The 27,103-nt window shown below is 34.6% G+C and overlaps 1 protein-coding gene across 1 annotated transcript; it reads right to left on the bottom strand.

The window, feature by feature from the left end:
- Window positions 1-513: 513 nt before the first annotated feature.
- On the bottom strand, window positions 514-27,103 carry LOC145973760 (odorant receptor 10-like). The gene is made up of 6 exons (XM_083103335.1): window positions 26,807-27,103; window positions 25,465-25,871; window positions 25,025-25,124; window positions 24,329-24,430; window positions 664-822; window positions 514-570 (listed from the first exon to the last, which is right to left on the bottom strand). Exons 1-6 carry the CDS (start codon window positions 27,101-27,103, stop codon window positions 514-516), a joined length of 1,122 nt encoding a protein of 373 aa, XP_082959461.1.

Here is a 27,103-nt window from a genome sequence, read left to right as displayed (position 1 = left end):
ATATCCGGCTCAGCTGACGGTCGCGTTAAAACTAGCGGCAAAAACGCAACGCGGCAAAAACGATCTGATCGCACGCAATAATATTGTATACGGAAATCGAAGACGAACACGCGGCAAATATAATCGAACGCGAAATAAACGAATCGATCATCACCTCCGATGATAATTGTAATAAGCGAATAACACCCACGCGCACACACGTACACGCACAAACACACACACATTGTAAACACAGAAATAAAACTCATTTAAGAAATTTCGTTTATTCATTTAGCGAACCCGCCCGACTCGAACGGCGTTCCGAACGCACGAAAAAAAGTCGAACGTTACAAGCATTTCCCTGAAGTTGAAGATATGATCAGTTGTTGATTTGCCTTTACGAAATCCAGTTTGATATTTTATCTTATAATATTTACTTTAAAATGTGTATTTACTTTAAATGTATATTTACTTTAACATCTCTCTTCTCTTTTTCTTTTATTTTATAGTTAAGTACTTTTACTACTATAGGATTTATGTGGCAATCACCGCTCTCATTGTCATAAAATATGATAAGACCGTAGTTACAAACTGCGAAAACACACAATATAAATCATTTCAAATATTACACCATAAATATGAAAGTAAAATAGATTTTTAATAAAAAAAGGTAACATTTCTCACATTGCCATAATATTCTAGAGTAAGAGCTGGTAATAAACTACCCATAGATATCAAACATGGTTGCTGGCTTTTTTGAAGCATTATGAAAATATCACTCTTCATTTTTCGTGTTTTACCAATCCATGATGCACTATATGCCGACCAAGAAAGTTGCATACTCTATAAATAAAAATAAATCATAAATTGTAGCTTATTTTTTCGTATAATAAAATTTTGTACGCGTATGTGTATGTTTATATACAAATTAATATTATTTATATAAGAGCTTATAGTTATTATCATTTTGTGTATATTTATGATATCTATTTATGATATTTATTTATGATCTTATGATAATATAACTGGCTATGGAACACAGTATATTTTACACTTTTTAAAAATTCATATTTTTTAATTTTTTGTATTAAATTATAATTTATATTGCGATATTTTCCCTCAGCTTTCAAACATGGAAATAAATGCCGTCGAAAAAAGTGAAAAGTGAGAAAATACGTACATAGGAAGTGGGGCTATAGCATCATGTGCAAACCGCAACGAAAAAGATGTCGAAATCAAATTAAAGGCTTATTTCGTTAGCGAGCGACGAAAACTTTCAGGGATCCTCCGTGACAATCGGCATTGCATCCATCGAGCCTGCTCTGGAGTCGCATATCACTGTGTTAAATAGCGGCATTAAGTGTGAGGTCTGGACAGCTCAGTGGTTTAGAGCAGTTGTCCAGAAAGTAAAAGACTCGGGTTCGATTCCCAATCCAGCCACTTGCACCTCACATATTTTTCTAGTCCACGAATATTGTTTTCTAGCAATTACTCATTGGGCTGAAAAGTGTGTGAATAGAGCATTCACACATGTATCCTATGAAGAGAGTCTTCATAGGATATGTGTCGATGCCGTTGCCACGGATGAATTTTGTCGCTCGTTGACCGAATAAGCGTATAGACACCTTGATGTCTGACCTCCTCTTACACACATCCTTATCTTTATTCACGCCAGACGTGATCTTTCATTCGTCAACTCGCTAAACATTGAAATGTCGCCAAAAATCGATAGCGTTTCTTCCGCCATAGATTGATTAGCTCAATAACTAACAACAAAGGAGTAGGGTGAAGGAAGACAGACCAAAGATATGAGAATCAACTAAATAACGTGCGAAAGTATGAAAATAGTATTTTAATAATAGAGCAAATGTATTACAATAAAGCAGTATTTTTTTATTCGTTAGTCAAGGAAAAATTAAATTAAAAATTAAAGTAATAAAAAAATGTAATAATAGAGAATAACTAGCTGCTGGAATAATTTTATAAATTGAAAGGGTAAAACTTTAGAAAAAGACACTAGGGTCGAATCATCTTGGCCTTGCCATATGTTGTCAAGGTCACTGTCCTGAGTAATATTCAAAAGATTTTAGCCGTCGCTCGTTGTTTATTAAAAAGTTATTAACAAAACAATTTCCACGAATTATATGCAACATGCGACTATATGAATTTCTAAGCAATGTTGATTTGACTTCTAAAAAGGTAAAGGTTATTTTAACTTTCTATGCAAAGCGAAGTCCACCCCACATCACCCCTGAGTGAGCGCGAAACGAGATTTATTATTATACAGTTCCACATGGGTTCGCAACTTTCTATGCGAAACGGGATCTATCCCATACCACCTCTGAGTCAGCGCGAAACGAGGTCTATTATTGTACAATTCCACATAAGTTTACAACTTTCCATGCGAAGCGAGGTCCACCCCACATCACCCCTGAGTCAACGCGAAACGAGGTCTATATTGTATGGTTCCACATAGCTTTGCAACTTTCCATGCGAAGCGAGGAACCATAGATTTCGCACTGACTCAGGGGTGATGTGGCGTGGACTTCGCTTCGCATGGAAAGTTGCAAACCCATGTGGAACCATACAATAATAGACTTCGTTTCGCGCTGACTCAGGGATGGTGTGGGGTGCACCTCGCTTTGCATAGAAAGTTAAAATAACCTTGACTTTCTTAGAAGTCAAATCAACATTGCTTAGGAATTCGTATAGTCGCATGTTGTATATACGCTTTTGTTAATAACTTTTTAATAATCGACGAGCGACGGCTAAAATCTTTTGAATGTTACTCAGGACAGTGACCTTGACAACATATGTCAAGGTCAAGACGATTCGACCATGGTCTTTTTTTTAAAGTTTTATCATTGGAAGATATATTTATGGTCAAAATAATTAATCAAATTACATACGTAGTACATATTACATATGTCAAATTAATTACGTAGTAAATAGAGCAGCGAATAGCTCTTAGATGCATCACAACATGATAATTATTTTCCGCAAATCATCTAATCTTATAATAGTTCCGGTTTTCGACGCACATCCTGTGGAGAGAGCATTCACACACTTTTCAGCCCAACAAATAATTGTTAGAAAACAATATTCGTGAACTAGAAAAATATGTGAGGCGCAAGTGGCTGGATCGGGAATCGAACCCGAATCTTTCGCTTTCCGAGCAACTGCTCTAGACCACTGAGCTATCCAGACCTCACACCTAATGCTGCTTTTTAATACAATGATATGCGACTCTAGATCGATGTTGGTATCTCGCTCGATGGATGCAATGCCGATTGCCATGGAGGATCCTTGAAAGGTCGCTCGCTGACCCTTCTGAGTAACCTTCAGAATGTTTTAGCCATCGCTCGTGATTCGTTGAAAAGTTATCAACATAAGAAATTATAAATGGAATGTAAATTTTATTGACACTGTATAGATAGAACTATAGTATATATAACCTATATAAACATGAATTGTAGTATTTTCGATTCTTATTTATATACAAGTGTTCAATTGTTCCTTAGACATTAAAACTAAAATTTGGTTTAAATCAGAAATAGGTTTGGGTTAGTGTATTGAGAGAGAGCGAGAGCGCGAATCGACCGGAAGCGAGCGCGGCGCGACGACAGAATTAGCCCGACGGAGGAAAAAGCAATGTCTTCATATAAATCGAAAGAAATTTCTAAATTTACATAAATATAAAGTTTATTCTTTTAACACGATCTACAATGTCAGAGAGTTATAATACACTATTTATACGCACAAAAAATATAATTGTTTTGAATATAATTGTTCCTTTTATAATTATATATAATTAAAGCTAAGCAGGCTTTAATTTCCGCGAGCAATGGGTAAAGCCACTTAAAGTCACGTCGGCTTTAATTTCCACGAGCAACGGATAAGTTCGCTTTAAAAAGATTAAGTAAGCGCACCGGAGAGGGGGTCAAGGACTTGTTAAGCGTAACATATAGCCTCTGCAAGTCAAATGTCAACCTCGCCTGCTAGCGGTGATCCCTGCTATTACAAAAGAGGCGCTGACGTCCCAACGCTCGGGGGAATAGCTGGGCCACCCTGACCTATGGGGCTTTAAATACTTGATTTAGTTAGCGTGGGGTTGACAACCTTATCTAATGAAACAACTTGTCATGAACACAACACGGTGGCCTCGGATTAAGGACGGATCTATGGATACCCAGACCTGGAATTCTAAAGGGAAAAATGATTTGGCTATCGGAACATGGAATGTTAGAACTTTGCTTCAAGTAGGAGAAATGAACGAAATGGCTGCAGAACTCAGCAGATATAAATTAGATATTATAGCACTGCAAGAGATAAGGTGGAAGGATGCAGGAGCAATCATCAAGAAGGATTTCACGTTGTACTACAGCGGAACCCCTAAGAAGACTGGACAAAAGGGCACTGGTTTCTGGACAAGCCAAAATATCCGGGACAAGATCTTAGGCTTTGATCCAATTAACGAGAGGATATGAAAACTCAGAGTAAAAGGAAAATTTAACAATCTGTCTCTTGTATGTGTATACGCACCTACCGAGGCAAATGAAGAGGAAGAAATAGATATCTTCTACGATACTTTGGAAAAAGTTTGTGACAAGGTCAATAAGTACGATACTTTAATCATATTGGGCGACTTTAACGCAAGGATTGGAAAAGAAGGTTTTGTCAACTCTGTCGCAGGCAGGTTCTCCCTGCATGATGAGACATCATCAAATGGGCTAAAGCTTTGCCAGACGGCAGGAAAATCCTCATTGAGGATTGTAAGTACCGATTTCCAACACAAGGACATCCATAAGGGTACCTGGCGAATACCCGGAGGAGAGGCAGCGAATCAAATTGATCACGTCCTAGTGAACATGAGAAGAAGATCCAGTGTGATTAACGTAAAAGTCTGTAGAGGTGCAAACTGCGACAGTGATCATTACCTTGTAAAGGTAAGAATAAGGCAGAAAATATCCAGCGCAGCAAGAGCTAAAGGAGATAGACGAATAAAATGGAATATAGAAAAGCTAAAAACCGAGCAAGTAGTAGAGGAATACCAAAATGAAGTAACGAGAAACCTAACAGTGATCTGTAACAACGAAGGGATGGATAATGAATGGAGTAATATTGAATGTGCAATAATTAATGCGACTAGTCAAACATTAGGGAAAAAGAATCCTAGACGAAACGAAGACTGGTTTGACCAGGAATGCGCAGATGCCATGAACGCTAAAAGTATAGCAAGGAAAAGACTGCTGCAGAGACATACCAGACATACCCAAGATGAATACGAGAAAAGGAGGAATTGCGAAAAGACTATGCAAAGTAAAAAAGAAGGATGCAATGAATAATAGACTGCGGCAGATAAATGAGCAATACTCTAAACGCTTGGTACGAGAAATGTATGAAAGGGTTAGATGGGAGCGAAAAGGCTTTCAGCCCAGGCTATGCAATGTAAGGAGCGACACGGGCGAAATGCTTACCGAAGAAGAGGAAATCACGGATAGATGGAGGATATATTTTGAGAACGTACTCAATGGAGGAAGGAAGGATTGGACAGAGCTGCAGGCAGATCAGACAATGCTGAGCATTAACACTGAGGAAACGGATACAGTAGAAGAAGAAGTGGAACTCACACCTCCTGAACCCGAAGAGGTAATCAAAGCGCTAAATAGCGTAAAGAACGGAAAGGCTCCTGTGGAGGACGCAATTACAGCTGAGCTACTAAAAAATGTGGGAAGAGAATGTCAGCTTAAGATATGTAACCTTATTCTTGAAATCTGAAAATCCGAAACAATGCCCGAGAAATGGAAAAGAGGGATGATAATTCCGATTCACAAGAAAGGATCTAGATCAGAGTGCGCCAATTATAGACCTATAACACTGCTCAATACAACGTATAAGATATTATCAAAGCTTATCAACAGTAGACTTAAAGACTACGCAAAGAAACGCATATCTGACTATCAATGTGGCTTCAGACCGAATAGATCCACAATAGACCACATATTCACCATTAGATAAAACATGGAGAAGTGCATGGAATATGATGCGGATCTGCATATGCTGTTTGTGGACTTTAAACAGGCCTTTGACTCTATAGATAGAGCAAAAATATGTGAAATCTTTAATGAGCTCAAGATACCAAAGAAGCTAACACACCTAGTTATAATGACACTGAAAGGAATCAGTGCTAAGGTGGTGTTGCAGAGATCAGCAACGAGGGATTTTGAAATTAGAACAGGCGTAAAGCAGGGAGACGAGTTGTCTACCACCATCTTTAATCTAATACTGCATTATGCGATAAAAGATCTTTACAATGGAGGAAATATAATGATCAGATCCTATCAAATAATGGCATACGCGGATGACGTGACAATTTGTGCAAGGACCATGGAAAGCTTGACGGACACCTTTGTAAAGCAAGAAAAAAGAACGAAAGATCTAGGCTTAATAGTCAACGTCAACAAAACAAAATATCTTAAAGTGTCCAGGAAAGATCAAAAGGAAACGGATCGAAACATCTCGATGGCGGGTTCTAGTTTCGAAAGAGTGCAAAATTTCATATATTTGGGCGCCTACCTCAGCTCAAAGAACAACATGCATGAAGAGATCGCATATAGGATAATGGCAGCTAATAAAGCATACTACTCTTTCAGTAATCTATTTAAATCCAAACTAATATCCAGAGCATGCAAATTAGCACTATACAAAACTATAGTCAGATCCATCTTGTGCTATAATGCCGAAACATGGACTTTGTCGGCCATAGATAAGAACAACCTGAGGGTGTTTGAAAGGAAAATACTAAGAAAAATTTTTGAACCGGCTAAAGATGAAGACAATTACTACCTCATTAAGTTTAACCATGAGCTCCTGGAGTTAATGGGGAATGAAGATGTAATTAAATTCATAAAGGCACAAAGATTGAGATGGGCAGGCCACTTGGAGCGTATGGATGAGGAAAGAGCGCCGAGAAGGGCGAGCGAGATGGTATGCATGACTACAAGGCGGCGTGGGAGACCGAAGACCCGCTGGCGGGAGGAGGTGAAGAGTGATTTGAGAAGGATGTCGATTAACAACTGGAGAGGGATAGCGAGGGATAGATACGAATGGAGGCGCATAGTGTTGCAGGCTAAGGCTCACCCCGAGCTGTGATGCTATTGGAAGAAGAAGAAGCGCACCGGAGACTTTTCGACAAAAGGCACGGCGTTCGTCGACCGCGGCAATTTATACTCAAGATCTTCTCGAAGAGCTTTCTCGAAGATCTAGATTTTTTAAGAGTGACTCGATATACAAGATAATGTTCAAATTTAACGTATTCTTTATTATCTGTTATTATTTTCGAGAAGGGCGAGTGTTGTTTTCGGTTGCGCTGACAAAGCGAGATTTTGTGACCGACTGCTTCGAATTGAGCGCCAGGGACGTCAAATGGACGGATGGGCTAATGGACCCCAACTCGCTTGTCGAGCGGCGAATTTCTTAATGAGGCAATCGCGCGTCTCATTTGACTAAATTTTAACTAGATTTCGAACAGTTAGTTTATATCTTTGGAAGTGGAGCCCCTCCGGGGAGCTCACCCACTATATACACTGTGCTCACTGTATACATTTTACTTTGACTCTCGCAGAGAGTGAACTTTGCTTCACCTTGCAAAGTACACGCGAGGTCCACCCCACACCACCTCTGAATGGGAAACGAGGTTTATGGTTCCTCGCTTCCTTCGCATGGAAAGTTCCAAACTCATATGGAACCATACAATATAGATCTCGTTTCGCGCTAACTCAGGGGTAGTGTGAGATAGACCTCGTTTCACATGAAAAGTTGCAAACCTATGTGGAACCATACAATAATAGACCTCGTTTTGCGCTGACTCAGAGGTGATGTGGGATGGACCTCGCCATGGTGGGAGGAAAACAAGGTGTGCTCTTGCACATCCTTCTGTAATAACCAATGAGTGCGTTGGGCCAAGCAGGAGACATATTAATTTATTGGCCAATAGAATTAAGAAGTATATGAAGTATATCTATATATATATCCAATATGGCGTTCCCTTGGCCCAGTCTGCGCAGAACATGTTGAATTTCAACCCCTCTAATGAGCACACCTTGTTTTCCTTCCACCATGGACCCAGTCAGTGATGCCAGAATGCCCACACGAGCAACGAGCAACCGTAGCGGAGGGGATGACGCGCGCAGACGTAAACTGCGTACCGTGAGAGCCGGAGCCTCGGCTAACTTCGAATAGTAGAAGAGGACAGAGATATTGTTTTCTGTCTCCTTCTCACTTTCCACAGTCGGCGACGAGGCAATGCTTCTCGTTTTCGTTGCCTCTGGCCTCTCGCTTTATTTAATACGCGTAACAGCGTTAAATGTTTTTACAGAATTTTTGTATTATTATATTATATATTATGTATGCGTTATGTATTAAATATACGTATCTTAAAAACGCTAATATATAATACATAATGCATACATAATATACAATATATATAATACATAATAATTAATGAATGTGCACGTTGCGATATATCGAAGTCGCAAACGTAACAATATATTTGCAATAATAACGACAACGTACTGACCACTTATACGTTTGCGTCGTGACAATAATATAAAAATAATATAAATGAATGGTGACTTTCCTTACCACCTATGGGGTATCACCAAAGGCGCGTTAGGTTTTTTATTTTAGAGTATGGACCTTCGCCCGGAGCCCTATTATACCACACTTTAAATAATATTATATTGCACTAATATATCTACATATAATTATCTATATTACATTTATGCAGAAGTTATGTTTTTTAAAATGATATATTTTACACATTAATATTTTTAAGTCTGGTGTCAATTAGCGACAAGAAATTTTTTAATATTACATAATATAACATAATATAACACAATATCTGAAAGAGAGAGGGAAAAAGAGGATAAAGGAGGATAAATAATTATTTAACACATTAAATTTAATTGAAATAATATTTTTTTATTATAGTGGGGCCACTGCGGCCCCTCATAATTCGGCCTTGAAAATTTCCGCGGCCACCTCGGTCAGCCATCATTTGTCGCCGGGCATACCAGCGGGCACGTGATCGCCCGCCCGCCCGGTCCCCTTTTCTGTGTATCTGAAAAATAAACATTTACATAATTAATAATGCATTATAATATTCGTGCAAAATAAATAAATATCATTTAAATAATAAATAATATATACTATTTGAATGTTGCGACATTGGTGTTGTCGCCGGCGTCATAGGTGTCGGTGACGGCGTCGACGTCAATGTCGATGGCGGCTGCTGCTGCTGCTCCGGCTGCTGCTGCTGTTGCTGTTGCTGCTGTTGCTGCTGCTGCAGCAAATACTGCAACTGTTGTTACAGGAGCTTTTGCTCCTGCACCACTTGTTGCAGTATTTGTTGCATATTTTCAATTTCATTTTCTCCTGTAAAAATAAAAAGTACATAAAATTAAAAAAAAGAAAAGTATAGATTAAAAATTCTTAATATTTTACTAATGAATAGAAATAATAATAATTTGATTTATTACTTACGAGACATGCTAGCGTGTCTAGTCTTATACGTCGACGTATCGTTATTTGTTGACGTATTACAACGGAATGAATGGGTGTTCAAGAAAGAAAGAAGGTGAGAAAGAAAGAGAGAGAGAGAGAGAGAGAGAAGCTGAAACAATCTTGATTGTAAGTTCCAATTGTTTTTAAATTCTTATATATTTTTATCTTCTTTATTTTCTTTTATTCATTCCTCTTGAATTCTTTGTTTCTGTCTATTTTTTGTTCTATAAAAATGTCTGATGAATTAAGAAAAAAACCTACACGAAGTTTTCAGGAAACTTGGCTTATAGTAATGATGTAGTTAAATCTTGGATACGTAAAGTATCTTCTAATGATAGCTTGTATCATTGCACCATATGTAATAAAAATATTTCTTATAACACACATGTTTTGAGGCATGCGGATTCTGCGTCCCACAAAAAAAATATTCAGGAAAATACTTTGTCTTTAAATGATAATAATGAAAATTCACATAAAAATATACAAAAAATCTACATTTCAACCACAATGGATGGAAATCGAATTATTTAAACCGTGGCTACGTGAAGTGCCGCATAATAAAAGTTCATTTTTTTGCACTTTTTGTGATAAATCTACGGTTGGTAATTTATCACATATTTATCGTCACGCAGAATCCAAACCATATATAAACATGTCTAAAAAAAATAAAACAGAAACAAAGAATATAGATACAGGGCGATCCTGAAAAACGATCCGTCTATAAAATGACATATTCCTGACACCATTCTAAGACAATTTTTCCTTTACCAAAATTTGATTTGAAGCGTAGTTTTTGAATTATGAGCAAAAATAGTTAGTAAATCACGCGTCGGGTACAGAAGGCAGGCAGGAGCGGCGCGGCGTGCCGCGAGCGCGGGCGCAGCTGACCGCCCGACGGGTGATTATCACCGCATGAGTCGCTAACTATTTTATCTTATAACATAAAATTATGCTTTAAATAAAATTTTGGCAAAGAAGAAAATGTCTTAGAATTACGTCAGAAATACGTGTTGCTTAAAATAACGTTATTTTAATAATGAAAAGTTGTTCCGGATCGCCGGCCGTCCGACGTTGCAATCAGCTGATTGCTACACGCGATGTGTGTATGGCGGAGTGTGTGCGTAAGAGAGAGAGAGAAAGAGAGAGAAAGAGGGAGAGAGGGAGGGTAGGAGGGACAGACATTCATACACACGCACGCACTTTTTTTCTCGCTCTCTTTCTCTCTTTTACGCAACACTCATACACTCTCTCATTCAGTCTCTCACTCACACTCTCTCGATCACTCACTCACTCACTCACCTGCTTACTCACTTGCTCATTCACCTTGTAGCAGCGTAGCGAATCTTCATGCTATGTATTGTTGTATCTGCTGCACGGTTATGATTGCTAGAGATGCGCGACACATTGAAATTTTTTCGATTATTAGTCTCACACTCGATTGACACAATACAGATTACGCGATAACGAGTTTACTGTTTATTCACTCACTATTGATTTATCGATACCAAAAATTACTTTCAAAGAAACGCGAATGCAAACAGCACATGACTCGACGCGAAGCGACGGACCGCGGAGACTGCGCGACCACAAGAGTTATGTTGCCAGAAACGCGACACGCGACATCTAACAAACGACTTGCGCGTGGCGCGTGATTGACGCGAGATAAGACGAACGATCGGCTAAAACCTTCGCATTGCGAATGCGGTAGAAAACATGAAACGTATAATGACATACTTAAAAAATTAATTATTTATTATAAATTATTTATTATAAATTATTTATTATAAATAATTAATTTTTTAAGTATGTCATTATACGTTTCATGTTTTCTACCGCATTCGCAATGCGAAGGTTTTAGCCGATCGTTCGTCTTATCTCGCGTCAATCACGCGCCACGCGCAAGTCGTTTGTTAGATGTCGCGTGTCGCGTTTCTGGCAACATAACTCTTGTGGTCGCGCAGTCTCCGCGGTCCGTCGCTTCGCGTCGAGTCATGTGCTGTTTGCATTCGCGTTTCTTTGAAAGTAATTTTTGGTATCGATAAATCAATAGTGAGTGAATAAACAGTAAACTCGTTATCGCGTAATCTGTATTGTGTCAATCGAGTGTGAGACTAATAATCGAAAAAATTTCAATGTGTCGCGCATCTCTAGCAATCATAACCGTGCAGCAGATACAACAATACATAGCATGAAGATTCGCTACGCTGCTACAAGGTGAATGAGCAAGTGAGTAAGCAGGTGAGTGAGTGAGTGAGTGATCGAGAGAGTGTGAGTGAGAGACTGAATGAGAGAGTGTATGAGTGTTGCGTAAAAGAGAGAAAGAGAGCGAGAAAAAAAGTGCGTGCGTGTGTATGAATGTCTGTCCCTCCTACCCTCCCTCTCTCCCTCTTTCTCTCTCTTTCTCTCTCTCTCTTACGCACACACTCCGCCATACACACATCGCGTGTAGCAATCAGCTGATTGCAACGTCGGACGGCCGGCGATCCGGAACAACTTTTCATTATTAAAATAACGTTATTTTAAGCAACACGTATTTCTGACGTAATTCTAAGACATTTTCTTCTTTACCAAAATTTTATTTAAAGCATAATTTTATGTTATAAGATAAAATAGTTAGCGACTCATGCGGTGATAATCACCCGTCGGGCGGTCAGCTGCGCCCGCGCTCGCGGCACGCCGCGCCGCTCCTGCCTGCCTTCTGTACCCGACGCGTGATTTACTAACTATTTTTGCTCATAATTCAAAAACTACGCTTCAAATCAAATTTTGGTAAAGGAAAAATTGTCTTAGAATGGTGTCAGGAATATGTCATTTTATAGACGGATCGTTTTTCAGGATCGCCCTGTATAGACATGATAGACGATTCCCTTTTGCCGTTTGATGAACGTAAAAAAGCGGCGGAAATACAATATGCCGCTTTAATTGCAGAAAAAAACATACCTCATCAAACTGCACAAGAAATTTTAAGTTTTTTTCAACACGTAGGACAAGATCTTAATGTGTTAAAAAAAATGAGCATGGGTCGAACGAAATGTAGAAATATAATTTCCAATGTTTTGTATCCCGTTGAATGTGAAAATGTCGCTAATAAGCTTCAAAATACAAAATTCTCCGTTTTTATTAATGAAACATCAGATATTTGCAATGAAAAGTGGATGATTTTTCGTTCGATACATTGATCCCGAGACATTAGATATTCGCTCACAACTAGTCAAATTAATTAATATTGATGCAAAAGATTGTAGCGCTAAAAAGTTATTCCATGCATTTAAGTTTAAAATATGGGAATTACAAATTCCCTTTTTAAATATTGTTGCCCTGTTATGCGACAATGCACCTGTAATGATAGGGAAACATTTATCATTTAAAACCAAATTAGAAGAGATGTGCCAACATGTATTAACATTTCCGTGCCCATGTCATTCAGCTGTGTTAGCTGCGCACGCTGCATGTGCGAAAATACCATCATTTTGTGATGAATTTAAAAAAAAAATAGCTAATTATATTAATAGCAGTTCAAACCGTTTGTCAATTTTTCAAGAATTTTGTGATTGCTTTCAAGAAAGTAATCGCAAAATTTTAAAATTAAGTGAAACGCGCTGGCTATCTCACCACACATGTGTCGAAAGGCTTTTTGAACCGTGGGATACAATTAAAAATTTTCTACAAGAAATGGTTGTAAGCGATAAAACAAAATCTGGAGAATATCTTTTGTCTATGATATATAATATAGAAATGAAAGCTTATTTTCTTTTTTTGAAATATATTTAAAAATTTTTTTAATATATTCAATGCATATTTCCAATCAACAGAAACGAGAATTCATTTATTGCAGTTTAAATCAGTTAATTTTCTCTCCCAAGTCTGTCAAAATTTTGTTAAAAGAGAATATCTACAAAACATAGCCACAAATATGGATTTTTCGCAGAAACAAATTCAGAAAAATATAAATGAAATTTTTGTTGGATCGCAATGTGAAGCATATCTTAATAATTTAATAGAGGATCATATAGAAGCAGTTGTAACCATTCGACAGAATTGTTTACAATTTTATATAACTGCTGCACAGGAAATACGTAAAAGATTGCCTATTCCACATAATTTTTTTATAAAATTACAAGTTTTTGATCCATCTATATCTTTATTCGATAATAATAGAGAAACATCGTTTCAGCATGTTTCTTTTATTGCTAAATATCTTGGTGGTTTCGATGAAGGATCCTTAAGAAAAGAGTGACTTGCGTTACCAACAGATTTAACTCAAAAAGAGAAAGAAAATCTATCGAAAATGAAATTTGATGATATGTGGAAAGAAATCTTACAGTGCCAGTTGTCAAATAATACTTATAAATATCCCACTTTGAAAAATGTTTTGAGTGCTGTTCGAGCACTTCCTAATTCAAATGCAGATCCGGAGAGAATGTTTTCAATTTTAACTGATTTAAAATCAAAAAAATGCAACAAACTTTCTTCGACCACTGTTAATGCTTCTTGTGTAATAAAATCAGCACTGAAAACTAGAGGCGAAACAGCTATAAGCATGACAATAAGCAAACAACATTTATCTCGAATGTTTTCTAATAAATTATATGCAGCTTATCCTAAAAAAGAAAAAAGTAATTTAACTTTATATGCAGCAGATGAAAGTGTTGATCGTTTACAACGCAATAATAATAAAAGAGAACAAATACTTCGCAAATATTAAAAAATTTCTTGTCGCTAATTGACACCAGACTTAAAAATATTAATGTGTAAAAAATATCTTTTTAAAAAACATAACTTCTGCATAAATGTAATATAGATAATTATATGTAGATATATTAGTGCAATATAATATTATTTAAAGTGTGGTATAATAGGGTTCCGGGCGAAGGTCCATACTCTAAAATAAAAAACCTAACGCGCCTTTGATGATACCCCATGGGTGGTGAGGAGCACCATTCATTTATATTATTTTTATATTATTGTCACGACGCAAACGTATAAGTGGTCAGTATACGTTGTCGTTATTATTGCAAATATATTGTTACGTTTGCGGAACGATTTCGATATATCGCAACGTGCACGACTCAATAGGCACATTCATTAATTATTATGTATTATATATATTGTATATTATGTATGCATTATGTATTATATATTAGCGATTTTAAGATATGTATAATATATTTAATACATAACGCATACATAATATATAATATAATAATACAAAAAGGCTGTAAAAACATTTAACGCTGTCACGCGTATTAAATAAAGCGAGAGACCAGAGGCAACGAGAACGAGAAGCATTGCCTCGTCGCCGACTGTGGAAAGTAAGAAGGAGACAGAAAACAATATCTCTGTCCTCCTCTACTATCCGAAGCTAGCCGAGGCTCCGGCTCTCACGGTACGCAGTTCACGTCTGCGCGCGTCATCCCCTCCACTACGGTTGCTCGTTGCTCGCGTGGGCATTCTGGCATCACTGATTATATGTCATACATAATATTTGAAATTTGGCATAATATGATCTTATCTTTATATCATATCTAATCATATTTAGCTAGATCTAATTATATATGAAAACAGATCTGGTCGAATATGATCATATAAATATAAAATCATATCGCTCCAATTTTCGGATATTATTATATGTAATCATATAAAATTATGCATATTTATATCTGAACATATTACACCTATTTTTTCTCGGGTTATGTCATAATTTTAATTTTACAAAGGCATAAAAAGTAAAATCGTAAGAGAAATATAAATTAATGGATATATTTAAAATATCAATAAATACAAAAGCACACGCATCGATTAATAATTAACAATACACCATTTTAAATGATGTCACGTATTAAGCTAACGCTCGCAAAACAACAACCTGTCATACTATTGCTCCAACAGATTGTTTCAGATATATTTATATCTGATTTTTATATCTTGATATATGGTATTTATTATATATTCAAATGTTATGTTTAGAGTTATAAATGTCTAAAACTCCCGATTACATATAGAATATGCCTTTCAAATGTATTTGTTAGTTCTATTACGGAAAGATAGGATGTATTGAGTGAAGAATCGAGCGCAACGAACGGACACAAATAGCGTATTTATAGAGAGGTTTATATTTAATTCTGGAAAATGATTTTTAAAACATAATTTAATCATATATGGTTGGATTCGTAAAGAAATAACCTTTCATTTGATGATAAAGAACTTTCAAAATTAAAAAAGAAATGTTTAGTGGTGAAGATATTTTGGAGAATTAAAAAATAAAACATTTTTATCGTTATCGTTATAAAGTATTCTTGTAACTATTTAATTTTTAATTTGAAATTTTTTCTTTATCTCTTATAGTTTCAGAGATATTCGTCTCGAAAGAAAAAAATTGATTTTTTTCAAGGAGGTTTTGCCCCTTAGATATGTGTATAAGCACATATAAAAAAATACGTGTCCTTTATTTTATCTAAAAAACAACATATTGAAAGCTCATCAAAATCGAAGGGGGACACTTCTGTGACTTCCCTTGTCAGAGGAAATGAAATAGCTATTGGAATGACTGCAACTGCATGATCATATCATGATATCAATTTACAGAATGATCTGGATAATTATAAGATAGTAAGCAGCACATGAAAATATTGCAGCAAGATAAATGGCAGAACAGTGCAATCAATAACGTATTAATTATTTATTGGTTAACGTTTGACCTCTCATAGTAATTACTGATATTTATTCTCATAGTCAGAGAAATAAAGTTAAAGTATGTACAATATGTGGCACGTATAAATCCTTTGATTATTGCAATAAGTATTCACATTATTATTGAATCATTTAAAATATTTTTTATTTTTATTATTCTATTTTACAACTCGAATCTCAAAATATTTGCTCGAATAATTATTTATAATATTATATATTAAATTATCTAATAAATTTTATAATTTTATAACAGCATAAATCGCCATTTTATTTATTGCCTCGTTTGATTACAAACTTATAGTACTATTTAAAAACTTAACACACACATTTTTATCAGGTTTTGTGTTTGTGTGTGTGTATTTGAGCAAATATGGAGGAATTTTATTTGTAAAAAATTTATATAAAAATTAACAATACTCGAATTTAATTTAATTTTACTTTCATACAAATTTTAATTATATAATTTTACATTATATTTGAAATTTTAATAAAAATGTATTAAATTTGTAAATGATGCTGCATATATAGGATGTATTTAAACTGACGATAAATATTTTAATGACAAATTCTTTGCAACATTTTAAGACAAAAATTCTAATACGAAAATGTCGAAGCTATAATAGTTTCCAAATGATAAAAGTTTAAAGATTACGAATGACAGGACTACAGTTTCGCGCACTCATGGGTGGCAAAATGGCCAGTAGTAAAGGTGCTTTCATGAATCAGATGCCTTTGACATTAATGAAATTATTGTAAAAATGTTCAAGTTTCATTAAAAATTTATCTTTGCTTATCCATAATGAATCATAACGATTTAAAATGTTTTTATTTAATAATTTAATATACCGATATTGATATGTCAGCTATCATACGTCGACCATCCTCATCATGGAGATAGCTAAATAATTTCATTAATGTCAAAGGTATCCAATGCAAACATTTTTATCATTGGCCATTTTCCCACCCCTAAATGCGTGAAACTCTAGCCATTGGTGTAAAGAAAACACATAATTGTTTCGGAGAAAAAATATGTAATTTGCAATTAACAATTACATATTTTTTCTTAAAAACAACTATGTTTTTTCTTTACAGCAATTGATTCCTCACATTATTTTATGCATAAAAGTAGTATTAAGGTAGTATTAAGATAATCGAAAAATGAATATTTTACAAGATATTTTACGGTTTATGTAAAATTAAGAAATTATTTCAAGCCTCATAACTCGAAAAGTACTTAATAAAAAAATACTTCATTATAGTGTTTTGAAAAGCTGTTGAAGTAAGTTACGAGAATATTTAATAAAAAATAGGGGTTCCATTTAAAAAATTCAAAGTGACCTGGCCCTGACCTTGACAACGTCACCCAGGATCAAACCAATGGTACCATTTTATGTCCCCCTTCAAGTCATACAACTTATGTCTGAAACATTTTTCAATTTAACGTGGTATTTCTGAGATATTCGCGTGTATTGATTAAAATGGTCTACCCTGTATACATATACAATATATATATATATATATATATACACACACACACACAGGGTGTTTCAGACCACCCGTACCACGCATGTAAAAACTAGAGAAGTGGTTATTTCAAAAAAGTAAAAACATTTTCTTTATAAATCGGGTCCGCTCTATCGAATGGTGATATTTTCAACTTCTGGTTCCGGCCGGAAATAGGCGATTCAGACCGGAAGTCTTTCTTAAATGGAACATGGTATTTTTTATTGCATATTCTTATAGCTTATTTCAAGAGCTTTCCAAAACACTATAATAAAATATTTTTCCCTCAAGTACTTTTTGAGTTAAAAGGCTTGAAATCATTTCTTAATTTTACATAAACCGTAAAATATCTTGTAAAATATTCATTTTTCTATATACATATTATCTTACCTTAATACTTTTATGTACATAATAATGAGAGGAATCAATTGGTGTAAAGAAAACACATAATTGTTTCGAAGAAAAAATATGTAATTTGCAATTAACAATTACATATTTTTCTTTAAAATAACTATGTGTTTTCTTTACATCAATTGATTCGTCTCATTATTTTGTACATAAAAGCATTAAGGTAAGATAATCGAAAAATGAATATTTTACAAGATATTTTATGGTTTATGTAAAATTAAGAAATGATTTCAAGCCTTATAACTCAAAAAGTACCTGAGGGAAAAATATTTTATTGTAGTGTTTTGGAAAGCTCTTGAAATAAGCTATAAGAATATGCAATAAAAAATACCATGTTCCATTTAAAAAAATGCACTTCCGGTCTGAATCGCCTATTTCCGGCCGGAACCAGAAGTTGAAAATATCACCATTCGGTAGAGTGCACCCGATTTATAAAGAAAATGTTTTTACTTTTTTGAAATAACCACTTCTCTAGTTTTTAAATGGGTGGTACGGGTGGTCTGAAACACTCTGTATATATACACACACAGGATGTTCCGAAGCATTATATAGAAGTGCTTGAGGAGATAGAGGGGGTTAAACTGAGTAGAAAAGTCCTCTACCATTTTGCGACCTTCGCAATAATTAATTAAATATTAATTTAAAAAGATCGACTAATGCATACGAGTAAAAGTGCGCAGCGACGAAAGCCTTCCCACTGGAATCTGATATTAGGTGCATAGAGAAACAGTGAGTGGGGCGCTCTTCAAAACATGATGACGGCGCACGGCGCTTCAGCGTAATGTTTGGTGAACACCTCGCCCATCGCTGGTTATATCTTTCAGAAGTAAAGCTTCTCCATGGGGGGAGAGGGGGCCGTACTCTTTGTATCCACGCATGTACTTTCCATGCGAAGGATAGACTAAGATGATAATGCACTCCAAAATAGTAGATGGGCTTAAAATTTAATGATTTTATTAGAATAAAAAGAAATAGCGTTTTTTTTTTCGTAAAATACTGTTTTTAACAGTAATAACCCAGATAGCCAAATGCAATGAGGTTGCTGTCATGTTGCCAATAATTGTTGAAGCAACTAATTTTAACAAACTAGAGACAAGGTGAGACAGCATTATGTCTGTTACGTTGAACTCACATGAATTCATGTGCTAATAACAACAAATTAATTGCAACGTGTCAGCATATTGCTGACATGTTGTAGACAACGTAATATACCAATATTGCAGACCATTTGCTTCGTTAATTGATTGCATGTAGAAGCAGACATATAGCTGCATTCGTAACGCATTCTATTTCGATGTCAGCAAGTATACTGTAAATATATAATAATACATGCGATGCATTTGTTTGCTGAATATGTCATATCAAGCTTGGCTATCTGGGAATGTATAGAACATAAAAGTTGCATTTTTAAGAGAGGTATAAATTTCATTTGAAACTTCTTCTAAACTTCTACTAAAATCAATATTTATTAAGATAATGAAGAAAATATACAAAAAGAAGCTATTTTTTCTTCATTTTGAGCATGATGAGTTAGTCGTCAATTTTCATTGTCATATTCATAATCAGTACTTCGAAATGCATTAGTATGTAAAATTTGAGAACCATCGGAGATACGCTCTTTTCAGAAGTGCACCCGAGTTTTCAAAACTGTTTAAAAATTATAAATAAAAATATTACGCAAATTAGTAAAAATCCAGAAAAAAACAGGAAATCCCAATAAACTTAAGCTGGATATATTCTCAAGGTAATGACCCTGAGTGATAGTCAAAAGATATTAGCCGACCTTCGTTATTTATTCAAAAGTTATTAACAAAAAAGCTTTTGTAAGTAATATATATTTTTTGGACACTATGTACTGACCATGTTACGCAACTTAGGACACAAGACAGTGTGGGATAAATTTCGTTTCGCGTGGAAAGTACATCCGTCGGTACAATGAATTCTGCCCTCACTTACGGAGGAGCTCCATTTAGTGGAAGATATAATCTAACCAACTCGTATCGGAAAGATAGGATGGATTTCGATTCGCGTGGAAAGTTGCAAACCCATGAAGAACCGTACAATAATAGACTTCATTTCGCATTGACTCGGGAGTGGTGTGGGATGGACCTCGTATAGAAAGTTCTAAATCCATGTGAAACCATAGGATAATAAAAAAAGCAATGACAACTTAGGACCAAAATTTGCCTGTAAGGGAAACGTATAAAATCGGTTTATCGGTTTATACTTTCGAACCTACTAAACTCGAGTATGATACTTAAAATTGTCCAAAGTCCAGGGAACTTTATGAAAATGCAATTTTTTTACAACAAAACCTCGCTTTACAGCGAATATTTTCTAACAAATGGTTATTATGAATAAAAGAAATTTTTTTATTGATATTTGTGAGTTTAATAGATGCGTGTATATGTGTATGTGTATGCGCGTGTGTATGTACAGAAAAGCAGAAGAAGGTGGGGTTCGCTCGCGTGTTTCTTCTTTCTACGTCAGTGTCAGCTTTATCTAAAATTTATCGCGTTCTCCTGTGTTATTAAATGTATTGTATAATATATATATATATATATATATATATATATACAGGGTGTTCAAAAAGTCCCGGACCGGTTGAATATTTCATAAACTATGCACTTTAGAAAGAAATATTTCAGACAAAAGTTGTATGGCTTGAAGGGGGCCATAAGATGGCGTCATTGGTTTGACCTTGAAAAGTCGTTTGAAGGTCACGTAAAGGTCACCTTCAATTTCTTAAATGGAACCCCCTATTTTTTGTTACTTATTCTTGTAGCTTATCTCGAGAGCTTTCCAAAACACTATAATAAAGTATTTCTTCATTGAGTACTTTTCGAGTTATGATGCTTGAAATAATTTCTTAATTTTACATAAACCATAAAATATCTAGTAAAATATTCATTTTTCGATTATCTTACCTTAATACTTTTATGTACAAAATAATGAGAGGAATCAATTGGTGTAAAGAAAATACATAGTTATTTTTAAGAAAAAATATGTAATTGTTAATTGCAAATTACATATTTTTTCTTTTGGCTACGACTAAACGTGAGAGGCAAGGGGACTCACGATAATCAAGCACCCCAAAACGTGAGAGGCAAGAGGACTCACGATAATCAAGCATCCCAAAACGTGAGAGGCAAGGGGACTCACGATAATCAAGCACCCCAAAGGGAACAAAATTTACTACGTCCACGTCGTTGTTCCTGGATAACGCTAAAAGTAAATCTAATATTCTAATGGGAAAAAAACTTGAAGGTCAGCGGCAAGGTCGAGTCTGAGGTTACTACTGAATGCACTTTGTTCAAATAAATTACTAAGGTAAGTTTGAATCATTTCCAGAAGCTACGCTTCTCAGAGGTATCCAGACCTTGTTCAAGTTTAAATGACCTTTCAGTGACCGTCAAGGTCACACCTGACCTATGAACTGAGAACATTTTTGGACGTAAAATTTCTCGCTCTTTCGATTGCCGACATCAAAAAGGGGGTTTCTGTTTAAAAAAATAAAGTTGACCTTGAAATAACCTTGAAGGTCGTCGTCAAGTTCAAAACCAAGGTCACCATTGAATTCCTCGTTGAAAGTTACTACAAGAATGACCTTAACATTTTTGGAAAATACTTTATCTTGGGAGTTATTCAGCTGTATCGGAACTTTTTGGACACCCTGTATATATATATATTATACAATACATTTAATAGCACAGAAGAACGCGATATATTTTAGATAAAGCTGATACTGATGTAGAAAGAAGAAACGCGCGAGCAAACCCCACTTCCTTCTGCTTTTCTGTACATACACACGCACATACACATACACCCAGATAGCAAAGTCTGTAGAAAGCATATCATGCCAAGTGTCTGCTATCAACTAATGTTAGTAAAACGGTTACAAATTTGGTATTGAAGCTGTTATTACCAATTAAGTTGACAAATTGATGTCAAAAATCGAACAGAGTCTGCTCACAGAATCTGACGCAGATTGGTGGCAGAAACCAAGCAGAATCTGCTAACATGACTTGATATCAGATTGTCGACAAAAATCAAGCAGAATCTGCGTGCGCACAATTTGATTGCAGATTGACAGCAGAAGTGGAACAGGGTTTGCATGCGTGACGGCAAATTGGCAACAATCTGCATTTGATTCGATAGTTCCTTCGCTTACCGCTATGTGATGTATTTTCTCGCAATCAAATTTCTGTCAGAAGTATATATAAAGTCGTTATTATTAATAAAAGATCAAAAATATAATAACTATTTCTATCACTTTAATTTCTGATATGTGAAACAAGCAGATAAGATTCAGAATATTAAACTGATTGGAATCAATAGGATAAATGGAAAATTATTCATTTACTGCCTATTTGAAGCATAAAGGAAGAATTTAATTCTAAATAAATTATATCTCAAGTTTTATAAGTTAAATTTAATTATTTTCACCATTTAATTTATTATTAATTTAATTAAATTGAGTCCTTTACTATGTGAGATATAACTACGATATAACATATTACATATTATATGTTGTATTAGAAGAAAATTGTAATAAACCAATAACTCGCCGATAATAGTCTTATTTAGCATCTGTAATAATTAATTTTATTGTATTTATATTACTTATTTATATGAATGACCAGAAGCTGCAGATTCTGCTCGGAATCTGCTGCCAATCTGCCGTCAGATTACGCGCGCGCAGATCCTGCTCGGTTTCTGCCGACAATTTGACATCAAGTGATGTTAGCAGATCCTGCTCGGCTTTTGCTGACAATCTGCTGTCAGATTCTGTGAGCAGGTTTTGCTAGCAAATCGTAAGCCTATTGCGGACATAACGGATGCCAATCTGCTAGCAACTTTTGTGGAAATCTGTCGCCAATCTGCTGGCAAATTGCGCGCATTTTGCTTACCGGGCACATACATATACACGCATCTATTAAACTCACAAATATTAATAAAAGAATTTCTTTTATTCATAATAACCGTTTGTTTATTAAAAAATATTCGCTGTGAAGCGAGATTTTGTTGTAAAAAAACCTGCATTTTCATACAGTTCCCTGGACTTTGCACAATTTTAAGTTTCATATTCGAGTTCAGTGGGTTCCAAAGTATAAAGATAGACCGATTTTGTACGTTTCCGTTACAGGCAAATTTTGACCTTAAGCATCGTTCTTTCTATTATTGTAGGATTTCATATGGATTTAAAACTTTCTACACGAAGCGAGGTCCATCCTACACCACTCTTAGGTCAGTGCGAAACGAGGTCTATTATTGTACGGTTCTACATGGGTTTGCAACTTTCCACGCGAAGTGAAATCCACTTCACCTTTCAAACATAATTTTGGTTAGGTTAGGTTATATCTTCCGGAGATGGAGCCCCTCCGTAAGTGAGGAATCCATTGTATTCACACATGTACTTTCCACGCGAAATGAGGTTTATACCACACCTAAGTGCATAATATGATCAATATGCATGATATCCGAAAAAAGTATATTATTTATAAATCTTTTTTGTTAATAACTTTTGAATAAACAACGCAGGATAAAATCTTTTGAATGTCACTCAGGGTTATTACCTTGACAACATAAGTTAAGATCAAGTTCATTCTTTTTTCTTTTTTTCTAGATTTTTACTATTTTGAGTAATATTTTTATTTATTACTTTTAAACAATTGAAAACCCAGATATACGACCTTTACAGTTGACCTTAATATGATCTCTCGAAACTATGTGTAAAATTTCACTGCAATTGGAAGTGTCCTTTTCGGGGGAGGGGGGAGAACATCCGATAATGTATTTATATATATTTTTATATAAATTTGATTTAATTATAATAATATATTTTTAATAAATAATTTAAATGTTGTGAAATAAATATAATCTATCAAGTTGTATATATTAAATAATGCAAAATAAATGTAAAATAAAAAACTTGAATATTATTTATGAACGATAAAAAAGTTATATCACACAAGTTTAATTCTTATATATTTAATATTAATATACTTTGTTGCATTTTTCATAGCATGTTTTAAAAATGATGCAGAGTGCAATGTGTGGTATGTTAATAATATATAATTTTTATCTATTACCAAAGATCTAATCAATATATAATTCTTTATTATAGTAAGAACAAAGCTAAGAAATTGTTACTATGAATAAATTTGATTTGTTAATAACTTACAATTTCTGTCAAATCATTTGCCGGCCAAGCCGTAATATAAAGTCTCTCACATCCACATAACACCAAGCACATAAATTGTGCCGTTACAGTTAGAGGTTGCTTCTAAACAGATTATAGATAAATGTATATATTATTTACACTTATTCACAATTATATTTTAGAATTATTCATTTTTTGCATATGTATTTATCAGCGTCTAGTGCAAAATGTTTAATGCATTTATAAAACAACATATATATGCACAAAAAATATAATAAAATAGAATAGACGCAGCATAACAAATAAAAATAAAGAGAGATTAGATAAAGTGAACCTTACGCTTCTTATAGTACTTTATATTATCTACACTATACGAAATAGAGAAATAAGCATTTGTAATATTTGTATCTTTATAATTAGCAGTATATTTTTTATTGAAATGCGTACAGGCAATGCATATAAATATCCACATAAAATGAGAAAGAAAAAGCAAAAGAAAATTATATATATATAGAAAGAGAGAGACAGAAAGAGAAAAAAGCCAATATGATTAAAATTATTTTAATTACTAGCTTTGTTACAAATAATATAGCAATAATGAAAAAAAACATTATAATTTTTTTCTAATTAAACTTTGTTTATGTACAAGTGAATAGTTAACTTATTCGAGCACACGAGCGAAAAATATAATAAATAGAAAATATCATAATTACTCACATGAATCAATGTAAAAGCTGCGCAAATTACGCAAGAGCCCATTGTAATATTTGATTTGCAGATTAAGTATCGAACTGTATATTGAACTTCATCTATAAAACTAATACTCTTATTAATGATGACAATAATTATACGAATTTCTCTTGTGCTGTATTATTATATAAAGCTGTATTATTATATAAAGCTTGAGAATAAATTTGTTGCATATTGAAAATATTAAAATATATAATTTCAAATAATGTATTTTAATCTAGATGACTAATTCCACAAATATGTAATTTGCATTTCATAAAAATAATGTATAATATGCTTTATTATGAGACAATAGATAATTAAAAAAAAATATTTTTTTATATAATTTCAATGCCTAATAGATTACATAACAATGTGACATAATAGAGTTTGACAATATTTATATTCGAAAAAAATTAATTTCTTACTTTATTATTTCTTGATGTTTTTGAATACACGTCTTTACATGATTTTCGTGCGTTATTTGTTGCAATTCTTGTCCCAACATTTCCAATCTCGCAGCGGAATACCAGAAGAACATTGCAATCATGAAATCTACTATGATACAGGATCCAGCTTGAAAGATGGCGAATACTTGCAGAATGTAAAGAATACCTCTAGTGTAGGGAATTTCAGTAGAAAATGGATACCATGCTTCCATTGGAAGATTTATTGACAAGAACAAAGGGCCACAAGAAAAAGCGATCGCTGCTAGCATATTGGATATTCCAACAAAGACATAAAAGTCCGAGTAACGATTTATATATTTCTGTATAATATATCTCTCATACAACTCAGAATGTTTGAGAAAGTTCCTCAGTTGTGCTAGAAGCTTCTATGCATATGAAATATTAAGAAGCATTTTAATTATAGTAACTAAAATAATTATTTTATATTCAATTTTAATACATATTACATTATTAGAAATAATAAAATTTATTAAAGAAAAATAATAAGATTTTGTATTTAATAACATTTATAAAGAAATGTAATATTATTTTATGAAAAGATAGGGATGTATGTGGGAGGAGGTCAGACGTGTCTATACGTCCATTTGGTCAACGAGCGACAGAATTCATCCGTGGCAACGGCATCGACGCATATGCTGTGAAGAGAGCAATCATATACTTTTCAGCCCAACGAAAAATTGCTAGAAAACAATATTCGTGGACTAGAAAAATATGTGAGGTGCAAGTGGCTGAATCGGGAATCGAACCCGAGTCTTTTGCTTTCCGGACAACTGTTCTAGACCACTGAGCTATCCAGACCTCACACCTAATACTGCTTTTTAACACAGTGATATGCGACTTCAGAGCGATATTGATATCTCGCTCGATGGATGCAATGCCGATTGCCATGGAGGATCCTTGAAAGGTCGCTCGCTGACCAAATAAGTGCCGGTGGAGGTATTCGCGTGCACTGTATGGTGGCTTCCGATTGGCCTTCCGTAAGAAACGGCACCGTCGAGCACAACGCCATAGAGTAACCACATCCCTCAAGATCCCTCTAGTAAATACTAATATCCCTACTATGCCAATAACAGTGGCAGATGGACCTTAAATAGGGCCGTGGCAAGCCTTCAGAATAATATTATTTTATACTTTTTCTTAGTGTCATGTTTACTTTACATGTATGCTCTGCCATAATATGTATATTATATTATATTCTTCACAAAGAAAACAGTAACTTATCTTTATGTAGCAAATCTATTTGCGTAACATGTGATTTTAATATTGTGTATTCGAATCTTAATATTTAGAATAATCAAACCTGTAATCGTGATCTTCCTATCCTACATAGGATTAAATTGAACAATACTTCTATCAATGCTACCAATTCAGACAGTGCCTTCATCGTTCGAATAATATCGTTTTTGGAATACCACGCACCAAGAATCAGCGGTGGCAATGAGCTTAACACATTCAAAATTGCCAAAGTCCAACCGAGATCTCGAAAGAAGATTTCTTGCTTTCCGGCTGTGGATTCTGGCGGCCATATACTTATGAACGTTCCACAAATTTCGAGTATGCGAAGTATCTGATGAATTTTTATACGGATTAGCACCAT

The sequence above is a fragment of the Camponotus vicinus genome, unplaced genomic scaffold (assembly GCF_025532165.1).
Source record: "Camponotus vicinus isolate PSW18456_S1 unplaced genomic scaffold, iyCamVici1.0 SCAF_6, whole genome shotgun sequence".
In the NCBI taxonomy this organism is placed as follows: Eukaryota; Metazoa; Arthropoda; class Insecta; order Hymenoptera; family Formicidae; genus Camponotus; species Camponotus vicinus.
The sequence above is the reverse complement of the archived record's forward strand: the minus strand, read 5'-3'. Positions and strand labels throughout refer to the sequence as shown.

Bases quoted from the DNA above. Each gene is read 5' to 3' on its own strand.
- LOC145973760 (XM_083103335.1), bottom strand. From the start codon at position 27,103: ATGGTGCTAATCCGTATAAAAATTCATCAGATACTTCGCATACTCGAA. The intron at 25,872-26,806 runs GTTTGATTATTC...TCATATGCATAG, and splicing joins TAGGAAGATCACGATTACAG to AAGCTTCTAGCACAACTGAG. The intron at 571-663 runs GTGAGAAATGTT...GTGTTTTCGCAG, and splicing joins CTCTAGAATATTATGGCAAT to TTTGTAACTACGGTCTTATC.